General features: G+C 39.6%; 1 protein-coding gene across 2 annotated transcripts in view; it reads right to left on the reverse strand.

Annotated features, from left to right (window-relative positions):
• Positions 1 to 13,194, reverse strand: part of LOC124719995 — a 517,761-nt gene that overhangs the window by 437,004 nt on the left and 67,563 nt on the right. For both annotated transcript variants that reach the window (XM_047245223.1, XM_047245222.1), the window contains exons 4-5: positions 12,581 to 12,655; positions 8,731 to 8,808 (exon numbers count right to left, since the gene is read on the reverse strand). In XM_047245223.1, the coding sequence (XP_047101179.1) occupies positions 8,731 to 8,808; positions 12,581 to 12,655 (153 nt within the window). The remainder of the gene's footprint in view (positions 1 to 8,730; positions 8,809 to 12,580; positions 12,656 to 13,194) is intronic.

The raw sequence follows: 13,194 nt of genomic DNA on the forward strand, positions 1-13,194 counted from the left end.
GATCACCGCCGGCCGTACTGGCCGAGTGGTTCTAGGAGCTACAGTCTGCTAAGGTCGCAGGTTCGAATCCTGCCTCGGGCAAGGATGTGTTTGATGTCCTTAGGTTAGTTAGATTTAAGTAGTTTGAGGTTCTAGGGGACTGATGACCTCAGATGTTAAGTCTCATAGTGCTCAGAGCCATTTGAACCATTTTTGAGGATCACCGATTGAAAGCGTATGAAATTGCTCACGCTTGTCAGATGTCATATGAAGAGGTATATCACATTTAAACTGAAGAATTAGAAATGAAAAAAAAATTCTGCAAGATGGGTGCAGCGACTCTTGACGTGCGCCAGCACACATGAGCCATCAGCATGGCAAAAGTACACGAACTGAGTTGTTGACACACCCGCCTTATTCACCTGATATGGCCCCGTCGGACTTACATCTCTTCCCAAAACTGAACATTTTCCTTGTTGAACGAAGATTCACTTCAAACGAAGAATTGACAGCCAGAGTAGACAACTGTTTTGCAGGCCTAGAGGAAACTCACAAAAAACGTCATGTAGGTAAGTTTTAATAGTGCTGCATCATTAAGCAGCAACAAATACGAGATATAAACTGTGTACCGGACCGAGACTCGAACTCGGGACCTTTGCCTTTCGCGGGCAAGTGCTCTACCGACTGAGCTACCCAACCACAACTCACGCCCCGTCCTCACAGCATTACTTCCGCCAGTACCTCGTCTCCTACCTTCATATCAGCAGACACTCTGCTGCAGAGTGAAAATCTCATTCTGGGAACAAATACGAGGTTGAACTAACGGCATTAATCTACAAGGAGACTACACTGAAAAATAAAAAAGTTTCAGAGATGTAAATACTTTTTTCCGTTCCATTTCCAGGACTTTTCAAAGCACCCTCATAGTTTTATCAGTATATGGAATTCGGATCTCTGGGCGGAGACTACTCAGGAAGAAGTCGTTATCAGGAGAAAGAAAACAGGCGTTCTACAGATCGGAGCGCGGAACGTCAAATCCCTTAATCGGGCAGAGAGGTTAGAAAATTTAAAAAGGGAAATAGGTTAAAGTTAGATACAGTGGGAATTAGTGAAGTTCGGTGGCAGACGGAACAAGACTTCTGGTCAGGTAAATACAGGGATATAAATAAAAAATCAAATATGGGTAATGCTGGAGTAGGTTAAATAACGAATAATAAAATAGGAATCCGAATAAGCTACTACGAACAGCATAGTGAAGCCTTATTGTGGCCTAGATAGACACGACGGTTATTCCTACCACAGTAGTACAAGTTTATATGCCAACTAGCTCTGCAGATGACGAAGAGATTGACGAAATGTATGAAGAGATAAAAGAAGTTCTTCAGATAGTGAAGGGAGACGAAATTTTATAATCATGGGTGACTGTAATTTTATAGTAGCAAAAGGAAGAGAAGGAAACGTAGTAGGTGAATATGGAATGGGGTAAGAAACGAAAGAGAAAGCCGCCTGGTAGAATTTTGCACAGAGCATAACTTAATCATAGCTAACACTTGGTACAAGAATGATGAAAACAGGTTGTATACATAGTAGAGATAATGGGAGGTTTCAGATAGATTATATAATGGTAAGACAGAGATTTAGGAACCAGGTATTAAATTGTAAGACACTTCCAGGGCCAGATGTGGACTCTGCCCATAATCTGTTAGTTGTGAACTGTAGATTAAAACTGAAGGAACTGTAAAAAGGTGGAATTTAAGGTGGTCGGACCAGAGGTTCTAGAGGGTTTCAGGGAGAGTGTAAGGGAACGATTGACAGGAATGGGGAAAGAAATACAATAGAAGAAGAATGGGTAGCTTTGAGGGATGAAATAATGAAGGGAGCAAAGGATCAAGTAGGTAAATGAACAAGGGCTAGCGGAAATCCTTGGGTAACAGAAGAAATATTGAATTTAACTGATGAAAGGAGAAAATATAAAAAGGCAGTAAATGAAGTAGGCAAAAAGGAATACAAACGTCTCAAAAATGAGATCAACAGGTAGGGACAAATGGTTAAGCAAGAAAGGCTAGAGGACAAATGTTAGGATGTAGAGGCATATCTCACTAGGGGTAAGTAAGATACTGCCTACAGGAAAATTAAAGAGACCTTTGGAGAAAAGAGAACCACTTGTATGAATATCAAGAGCTATGATGGAAACCAAGTGCGAAGCAAAGAAGGGAAAGCAGAAAGGTGGAAGGAGTATATAGAGGTTCTATATAAGGGCGATGTACTTGAGGAGAATATTATGGAAATAGAAGAATGTGTAGATGAAGATGAAATGGGAGATATGATACTGCATGCAGAGTTTGACAGAGAACTGAAAGAACTAAGTCAAAACAAGGCCCCGGGAGAAGACAACTGACAGCCTTGGGAGAGGCAGCCCTGACAAAACTCTACCATCTGGTGAGGAAGATGTATGAGACAGGCGAAATACTCTCTGACTTCAAAAAGAGTATAATAATTCCAATCCCAAAGAAAGCAGGTGTTGACAGATGTGAAAATTACCGAACTATCAGTTTAATCAGTCGCGGCTGCAAAATATTAACCCGAATTCGTTACAGACGAATGGGAAAACTGGTATAAGTCGACCTCGGGGAAGATCAGTTCAGATTCCATAGAAATGTTGGAACGCATGAGGCAGTACTGACCCTACGACTTATCTTAGAAGATAGATTAAGAAAAATCAAACCTACGTTTCTAGCATTTGTAGACTTAGAGAAAGCTTTTGACAATGTTGACTGGAATATTCTCTTCCAAATTCTGAAGGAGGCAGGGGTAAAATACAGGGAGCGAATGGTTATTTACAATTCGTGTAGAAACCAGATGGAAGTTATAAGAGTCGAGGGGCATGAAAGGGAAGCAGTGGTTGGGAAGGGAGTGAGACAGGGGTTTTAGCCTATTCCTAATGTTATTCAATCTGTATATTGAGCAAGCATTAAAGGAAATAAAAGAAAAATTAAAGTATTAAAATCCATGGAGAAGAAATAAGAACTTTGAGGTCCGCCGATGACGTTGTAATTCTGTCAGAAACAGCATAAGTGGAACGGAATGGACAGTGTCTTGAAATGAAGATATAGTATGAACATCAACAAAAGCAAAATGAGGATAGTGGAATGAAGCCGAATTAAGTGATGCTGAGTGAATTAGATTAGAAAATGAGACACTTCAAGTAGTAAATGTCTTTTGCTATTTGGGGACCAAAATGACTGATGATGGTCGAAGTAGAGAGGATCGAAAATGTAGACTGGCAATGGCAAGGAAAGCGTTTCTAAAGAAGAGTAATTTGTTAACATCGAGTATTGATTTAAGTGTCAGGAAGTCGTTTCTAAAAGTATTTGTATGGAAGTGAAACATGGACGATAAATAGTTTGGACAAGAAGAGAATAGAAGCTTTCCAGATATGGTGCTACAGAAGAATGCTGAATATTAGATGGGTAGATCACATAACTAATGAGGACGTATTGAACAGAATTGGGGAGAAGAGAAATTTGTGACACAACTTGACTAGAAGAAGGGATCAGTTGGTACGACATGTTCTGAGGCATGAAGGGATCAACAATTTAGTATTGGAGAGCAGTGTGGAGGGTAAAAATCGTAGAGGGGGACTGAGAGATGAATACACTAAGCAGATTCAGTCTCAGGACTGAAGACCACAACAACTACAACAACAATTGCTATCGTTCGGCACTAATCCATTTCCAAATAGAAGATTTTGATATGTATGCTTGCTATATGTAGCTATAACGACGTAATATGCACACTGCTGTGTAACACAAACCTATATCTGAAAATTTTTTCTTCAAAATAGCTTGATGCTGAAACTGCAACCGCGAAAAGAAAATTCTAACAGTTAAAATTAAGAAAACATCATTTAAAAATATTGTAGAAGTTGTGTACCAATATTTAAAGAAAGTAACAGAAAATATTTTGACAGTATAATAGAGAATTCCTCTCTATTTCAATCTAGTCTCTAGTCCATGACTAGCAGACTTTTTCTTTTCATACTCCCTCGGCCGCCCGCCCCCCACCCCCACCTTCCCCTCACACACACTTTACATTGATGTTCACATCGTGATCTATGCATTGCATTATAATGTACAACCATTGGAGATGCTGAATGAATCAATTTACTCATGAACGAGCAGGACCAGCAACTGCAGGAACATACATAAACTATGACAACAACGAACCACAATATTTCCAGTCTACTCACAGCAGTAATTTTGGGGAAGACGAAAGCAGCAACATTAAAAATAGTAGAAAAAAACACTTTTCCTCTGAGACCATCCATTTTAATTGCTTTGGTACTGTAAATATGTAGAGCTATCTACTCTCTTTCTTACCTTTGCTAGCCTACATTTCTTATTCTCTCTACTTCGACCAACATCAGTTATTTTGCTGCCCAACTCGCAAAATTAATCTACTACTTTAAGTGTCTCATTTTCTGATGTGACTCCCTCAGCATCAGCTGTTTTAGTTCAAATACATTCCAGTATCCTTGTTTTACTTTTGTTGATATTTATCTTTTATCATCTGTCCAACACACTGTCCATACCTTTCAATTGTTATTCAAAGTCATTTGCTGTCGCTGACTGAATTATAATGTCAGTTGCAAGCTTCATAGTTTTTATTCCTACTCCCTGTACCTTAATGCCTGCTCCAAATATTTCTATGGTTTCCTTTACTGCATGACAAATGGCACACGTTTTCAGTACCATATACACTGAAGTGCCAAAGAAACTGGTATAGGCATGCGTATTCGAATACAGAGATGTGTAAACAGATCGAATACGGCGCTGCGGTCGGAAAGACCTACATAAGAGATCAAGCGTCCGAAGCAGTTGTTAGATCGGTTACTGTTGCTACCATGGAATGTTATTAAGATTTATGTGAGTTTCAGTGTGTTGTTATAGTCGGTACACGAGTGGTGGGACACAGCATCTTCACGATAGTGATGAAGGAGGGATTTTTCAGTACGTCCATTTCACGTGTGTACTGTGAATATCAGGAATCCGGTGAAACATCAAATCTGAGATATCGCTCCCGTCGGGAAAAGATTCTCCAAGAACGGGACCAATGGCAGAAGTGCAACCATTCACAAATTTGCTGCAAATTTCAATGCTGTGCTATCAGTAAACGTCAGTGTGCGAACCATACAACGAAACGTCATCGATATGGGCTTTTGGAGCTAAAGGCTTTCTCGTGTATCCTTGATGACTGCACTGTACTGTTGATGACTGGAAGCATGTTGCCTGGTCGGACGAGTCTCGTTTCTAATTTTTTCAAGCAGATGGCCGTGTATGGGTATGGAGACAACCTCACGAATCCATGGACCCTGCATATCAGCAGTGGACTGTTGAAGCTGGTGGAGGCCCTGTAATGGTGTGGGACATGTGCAGTTGGAATAATATGGGACCCATCATGTAAGACATCGTGGTCTCCTGACCATCATTGCTTACATATTCCGCCCTCTCAATCATATTCCACCCATCAAGACGCTTCATTCGAACACAAACTCCATAAAATAAAGTCAATGTTATCTGAATTCATGTAAACGATATGCAAATAACAAGTAAATCGCAATTGCGCACTGAGATTAAAATAATTGAGGCCGGCGTACACACACATATTCAAGACACGACGATCACAAATGGTTCAAAAACAGGAAACTGTCATCAATCCAACAGAACAACAATGCCTCGGATGGTCACAAAAACTTTTAGTTCGGGAGAGGCAAACCACACGCCAGGAGGCTGGTCCCTTCAGAGGACGAGTCAACCTATCTACGTCAGCTTGCCACCGCCCGTAGAGCAGACAGCGTTTGCCCGAGTGAAAGGGAGAACGACCCCATGTTCGGCTTAAAAGCAAATTCCACTACATTGTGTGGGAGCGCCCAGCCTACGCATTCTTTACAAACATAGCACGCAGTTTCAGAGGTTTTCACAGGTAGACAGCAAACGCCAAACGCGGTTGGTACAGATTTCCTGATTGGTCGCCTTAAACGAAATGTTATTCTCCCGTTTTAAAAGAACAGTGCTGATTGGCAGATGATATTCCTGATACCTTGAGCCGAACGAGTAATGGAAGAGACCAAGAGATATACCCCTTCACGTCTGGCGTGGAGAGGGGATGTTCCGTTGTCACTCTTGGAGCGAGAACATGTAACAAGAGCGTGTGCGCTCGTACGTGTACTCAAAAAGCGAGGAACAAGTCTCTCCTCAGTACTTCACTGGGAGAGCACCTCTGTCGAGAGCGAATCAGAGTGCGACTCTATATTGAGTCCTTGCGATTAAGCGTTGTTCACTGTGTTGGCCGCCACACTTACTATACAGTGGGAACGGACAGAGTTATAGTTAAACGCCTGCGAGCAAATTTTTTAGTGCCATCACAGTGGACTGGTTATCTGACCAGTAATGACGCCAATAGTTAGACTAGGGGCGAATAGGAGTCCTTGAGTTCATCAAGGCGTAGGGAGAGTTTGATTGGCGAAGGTCAATCCAGATAGAACGAGAGTTATCTTATTTGTCAGCAGCGAGCGGCGCAGACAGCAGTCATCGCAGCTTACGGTATTGTGTGCTACAGCTATTGTGAGCCCCATATTTCCTCCACAAGAGTATACTTCACTGCATTTCACACGTGACAGCCACGACTGTACCTAACAACGTTCTAAAGGATAATTATTCAAGTTGAGTAGGCACGGCTCTCAGCCATTCTGCCCATTCAATAACAATCTTAAACTTTGTATAAAAATTTCATTAGCGAATCCTATACCTAAGAGGCAACTTCACATTCCGAAAAGAACCCGGAAACAACTTGTTCAGTTCATAACTAAAAGCGCCATTGTGATTTCTCAGAATTTTTTCAAAATAAATAATAATTTTCGTTAGTTTCATGTTTTTCTTACACTAACTAGCACTACTCCAGTACGCAAGTATCCCACTAGTTACGTAAGAAATTTTGTAAATTTTTGTGTCATTTCCTTACAGTGGACGACTCCAGAAGGTATTTATTGCTGAAAGTTTTGTCAGGCATTTCTATTTAGAACGTTAGGAACGTCCATCTGACATCTGTAGTAGTGTGGGGGTGGAAATTGCATCTTGCAGGAGCCACAGTGTAAAGGGTACATCTCACATTAATCCATTGCACAGAATGACAGAATAGCACCCACACGTCACTCACAGTGATACGTCTAGATATGTCTCTCATAGGTGACACATGTGTAAGCATTCTGTTGTGATTACCTGGATCCATTCATGTGCATTGTGCATTCCCTACGACTTGGTCAATTTCAGCAGGACAGTGCGAAACCTCAAACATCCAGAACTGCTACCGAGTGGCTCCAGGATCTCTCATCTGAGTTTAAACACTTCCGCTGGCTTCCAAACTCCCCAGACATGAACATTATAAGAGCATATCCGGGATGCCTTACAACGAGCTGTTCAGAAGAGAGCACCACCCCCCCCCTCTTACTCTTACTGATTTATGGCCAGCCCTGCTGGATTCATGGTGTCATTCCCTCCAGCTCTACTTTAGATATTAGTCAAGCCCATGCCATGTAGTGTAGTGGCACTTTTTAGTGCTCGCAGGGGCCCTACACAATATTAGGCATGTTTACCAATTTCTTTGGCTCTCCAGTGTATTTATTAGCAGTACAATACAGTGCAAGTCTCTATACTCCTGCAATTATCTCCTCTACACATTGAAGGAAAGAAGCAACTGGCCTCTCATCTGACATTAGAAAAACATTTCTCGGCTCCATTGAAGGTGTACAGAATAAAGCCCCGGCCTTCTGTGCGGTGAGTTAGGAAGTGATGTTAGAGGGTAACGCTCTTCCTTTTATCATATTAACTAAATTTTAGAATTCCTCTGTAATAACATTGAACTGTTACTTATTAGGCACTTGTAGAAACGGATGTACAGTAATGATTTAGTCATAATTTCTAGATATGCTCGGAATGACCTACATAAGTTTGTCAAGTCAGAACAGACAATCCTAATCATGTTTATTCTGGGATATGAGTATTCTTTGTGCACATACAGAATCTCCTCAAAACATGGTTCTACATGACAGAGAAGCCAAGCATCGCTTTTATGTACATGTGAGGCTTGAATTTGTACTTGGATGGAAGCCAGCAACATTCAGTTCCTGTACAAGATCCTGAAAATTATGCATGCAAGAAGCCCGTCAACTTCTTCTGTCTTAAGATACAAAGCGTTTGGTATTATTGACTGATTGTCTTGCGATAAAAAGTTTTGCTTGCAAATGTTCTCAGAATAACTGTGTGTGTTATGTTTATGTTGAGAGTGACAGTTCTTTGTAACCTCATCCTTTCACAATTTGGTAAATCATTAATGATCACTATGTTATCTTCAAATAGTTACTTTTTTCGTATCTCCCACATTTATTGGAAAATAACTGACGCAAATCAAGAAATTAGCTAGACAGAAACTGGATTATTTATCAAATAATAAAATCAAATCACTCGTATCGATATAAGACAAATTTGAAATAGCAGAAATATGTGTCTTCATTAATGTACACTACTCGTTTTTAATACAGTTATCCACTTTGTGATTGCCAAATGTTTTATTAGAAAACTTCTACTCATTGGTGGACCAATATGTATTAACAATAATTAGAAGAAGAACAATAGAGTAGATCAGTAGTAAAATGTAAAACATATTCCACCAAGTACAGAAAAGACGGATACTTGCCTTGGTGACCATAGTAAGGTACCGCAACAGTTTTTGTCTCAAAATTGTTCTCCTCTTTAGTCTGAAGAAACTGTCGTTCTGGAAATTTGACAAAATATTGAATTACATTGTCGTTATCGTTGTCTTTTTTCAACATTTACTTGAAAAAGAAATATATTAGAGTTACTGAAGTACTGAGGCAAAGCAAATGAAACAGTAGATCATGAACTAAACTAGATTAAATATTCCATGTCTTAGATCTGTCTGATTGTACAGACACAGCTGGTTAAATATCAGGAACATAAAAAAATATATGTAAGCCAATATCACCTTACTTTCAGCTCTTAGGGTCTTGTTTTTGTAATTGCAGTGAACGATGGACATTGCTGTTGGTGGGGAGGCTTGCATGCATCAGCGATAGATCTGGCCGCACCATAGGTGCAACCACAATGGAGGGGTATCTGTTGAGAGGTCAGACAAATGTGTGGTTCCTGAAGATGGGCAGCAGCCTTTTAAGTAGTTGCAGGGGCAACAGTTTAGATGATTGACTGATTTGGCCTTGTAACGTCAACCAAACCGGCCTTGCTGTGCTGTTACTGCAAATGGCTGAAACCAAGGGGAAACTACAGCTGTAATTTTTCCCGAGGCATGCAGCTTTACTGTATGGTTAAATGATGATGGTGTCCTCTTGAGTAAAATATTCCACAGGTCAAATAGTCCCCCATTCTGATCTCTGAGCGGGGACTACTCAGCAGGACGTCGTTAACAGGAGAAAGAAAACTGGTGTGTGGAATGTCAGATCCCTTAATCAGGCAGTTAGGTTAGACAATTTAAAAAGGGAAATAGATAGTTTAAAATCAGATATAGTGGAATTTGTGAATTTCGGTGGCAGGAGAAACAAGACTTCTGGTGGGGTGAATACAGGGTCATAAATAGAAAATCAAATAGGGGTAGTGCAGGAGTAGGTTTAGTACTGAATAAAAAAAATAGTAACGGTATAAGCTAGTACGCACAGCACAGTGAACGCATTATTGTAGCCAAGACAGACACGAAGACTATCCCTACCACAGCAGTACAAGTTTACATGCCAAATAGCTCCGCAGATGAAGAGATTCAAGAAAAGTATGTGCGATAAAAGAAATTATTCAGATAGTTAAGGGAGACGAAATTTTAATAGGAGAAAAAAGAGAAGGAAAAGTAGCAGGTGAGTATGGACTGGCTCGTAAGGAATAAAAGAGGAAGCTGCTTGGTAGAATTTTGCACAAAGCATAACCTAATCATAACTAACACTTGTTTTAAGAATTATGAAAGAAGGCTGTACACGTGGAAGAGGCCTGGAGACAGTGGAAAGTTCCAGTTGGGTTATATAATGGTAAGACTGATATTTAGGAATCAGGTTTTAAATTGTAACACATTTCCAGGGGCGGATGTGGACTCTGACCACAATTCATTGGTTATGAACTGTAGATTAAAAATGAAGAAACTGCAAAAAGGTAACATTTAAGGAGATGGGACCTGGATAAACTGAAAATACCAGAGCTTGTAGAGAATTTCAGAGAGAGAATTACGGAAAGATTGACAAGAACAGGGGAAAGAAATGCAGTAGAAGAAGAATAGGTATTTTTGAGAGATGATATAGCGAAGGCAGCAGAGGATCAAGTAGGTAAAAAGGCAAATGCTAGAAGAAATCCACGGAAAAGATACTGAATTTAATTGATGAAAGGAGAAAATATGAAACTCCAGTATATGAAGCAGGCGAAAAGAAATATAAACGTTCCAAAAATGAGATCGGCAGGAAGCGCGAAATGGCTAAGCAGGTACGGCTAGAGGACAAATGTAAAGATGTAGAGGTATATATGACTAGGGGAAAGACAGATACTGCCTACAGGAAAATTAAAATGACCTTTGGAGAAAAGAGAACCACCTGTATGAATATCAAGAAATCAGATGGTGAACTAGTCCTAAGCAAAGAAGGAAATGCAGAAAGTTGGAAGGAGTATATAGAAGGGAACTATACTTAAGGGCTATATTATGGAAACTGAAGAGGACGTAGATAAAGATGAAATCGGAGAGATGATACTGCATGAAGAATTTTACAGAGCACTGAAAGACCTAAGTCAAAACAGGGCACCAGAAGTAGAAAACAATCCATTAGATTTATTGATAGCCTTGGGAGAGCCAGCCACGATGAAACCATCTGGTGAGGAAGACGAATGAGACAATTAAAATAGCCTCAATCTTCAAGAAGAATATAATAATTCTGATCCTGAGAAAGCAGATGTTGACAGGTCGTGAAAATTACTGAACTATCAGTTTAATAAGTCACGGCTGTGTAATACTAACACGAATTCCGTATAGCCAATTGGAAAAATTGGTAGAAGCCAACCTCGGGGACGATCAATTTGGATTCCATAGAAATGTTGGACCATGCGTGGCAATATTGTCCATACGACTGATCTTAGAAGACAGATTAACGAAAGGCAAACTTACATTTCTAGCAGAGAAAGCTTTTGACAATGTTGACCGGAATACATTCTCTCAAATTCTCAAGGTGGCAGGGTGTGTTGTGAGACATTCTTTGTAAGTTAATATTTCATTATGATTAGTAACTGAACGATTCTCAATAATAACACTAATAACTATAGTAATAGCTATTGCAATAGTTACAAACATATAGTACATAGCATTATGTGACAATTACTTTAATAATAAATGCAACAATAGTGACAATAATGAATGCATGCTATTTTGGGAGTGTCAGTCTAATTAACAGAATGATAGACAATTATCTCCACAGGTTTTGTCACATGTCAGTAATGAGATCCAACAGTAATATATTGCACCATTACAGTGGGAAACATTTCTGGAGATCAGTACCATTCATCTGGAAAGACGACAGCTTTTCATCAACTATATACACCGGAAAAGTCTGTATTCTAATATACCATCCATGGTACTTGAAATGAAGGTTCTACATTGGTCATTGAAGGTTTGTATTTAAGTTCCTACCTATCTGAAGCATTTTATTTAGTCTTTCGTACTGTTCGTTTTCATACAATGTGTCCCTCTTCAGGCAGATTCAGATTCACGTTTCTCCTGTCCATCCTCTACCCCAATCAGTCCCTGTTTCCTCCCTGATGGAAGAATCTGTGTTTATCATACATACATGTGGTGTTACCTATTTTTATTATACTGTTCACAGTACTGGGAGTTGCAGCCACATAAGCTAAGAACTGAGCTGCCCATCTGCTGCTCTGCGAATTTTAGTGGTCCTACTGTATTTCTCTTCTTTTATGTAACATTGTGATGAGACTAAGATACAAAGGATCAAAAACGGTTCTATCAAACTAGATGATGAAAGACATCACTTAACTTGGTGACTTTGATGTTACAGAGGAAAACTTTAGTATAATTTTCTTTATAGCTTCTCAATGACAGGAAGCACAACATGTTACGAACTAATGGACAAGTGTGTGTGGTACTTGATGTAACTAGTAGTTTTGTATAGTGCTAAACACCAACAGCAGTAATGTCATTGCCACCATTGTGTTTGTTCTTACCTTTTTTAGCATATGGGACTGCTTTACGTCTATCTATTGTTTCACAGTCCTATTTATGTGTCTTCTGTATTTCTATTCCATTGCACTTCTTATCAGGCGAGAACGCTAACATTTCCTTCCAGTTTGGAATCCTATTAAATCTAAAAATACGCAGCTTTTGAAATTAAACTAAATTCTTGTACTGTCGCTTCTTATCCTTACAACACGTGATCTGTATACAGCCATTGACATAAAATGCAAAAGCTACTGGGCTAAAGATCCATGCAATGTGCCATGCTTAGCTGTGGATGATGGTGAGATGTTTAACTTACCATGGTCATGTGGCATTATTAATTCTCCAATATTTGCTGCCATTCTTGCCGCATGATCATCTTGCAGCGTTTCCCCTGAAATTAAAAAAAAATCCCCTGAAATTTATCATAGAAGATATTTTCCTATTTAAAAAATATCCAAAAGTTTTTGGTACTCAGAGCCACTAGGTACACAGACATTTGAATATGAATCGAATATTTGTTTTCAGCAGCTTAGCTTTTGTAATGTCTCAAACCCTTTTTTGTATTTTGAAACTTCTGATGTAATTTTTTACTTCCAGTGTGTGCGAAACCGATGTGATTCTTACAGCTTCACCATCATAAAAACAGAAAATTATTTTCTTTTAATTTATTGTCAATGTGTGTTTCAATAACAATGTATCACATTTGTGACTCCCGTTATATTTCTGGAAAAATATGGAAAATTTTTACTGATTTCGTCAGTTGGTAGAGCACTTGCCAGCGAAAGACAAAGGTCCCGAGTTCGAGTCTCGATCCGGCATACAGTTTTAATCTGCCAGGAAGTTCCATATCGGCGTCCAGTCCACTGCACAGTGAAAACCTCATTGTGCATACATCCCCCAGGCTGTGGCTAAGCCATGTCTTCACAATAT

This window comes from Schistocerca piceifrons, chromosome 11 (genome assembly GCF_021461385.2).
Source record: "Schistocerca piceifrons isolate TAMUIC-IGC-003096 chromosome 11, iqSchPice1.1, whole genome shotgun sequence".
Lineage (NCBI taxonomy): Eukaryota > Metazoa > Arthropoda > Insecta > Orthoptera > Acrididae > Schistocerca > Schistocerca piceifrons.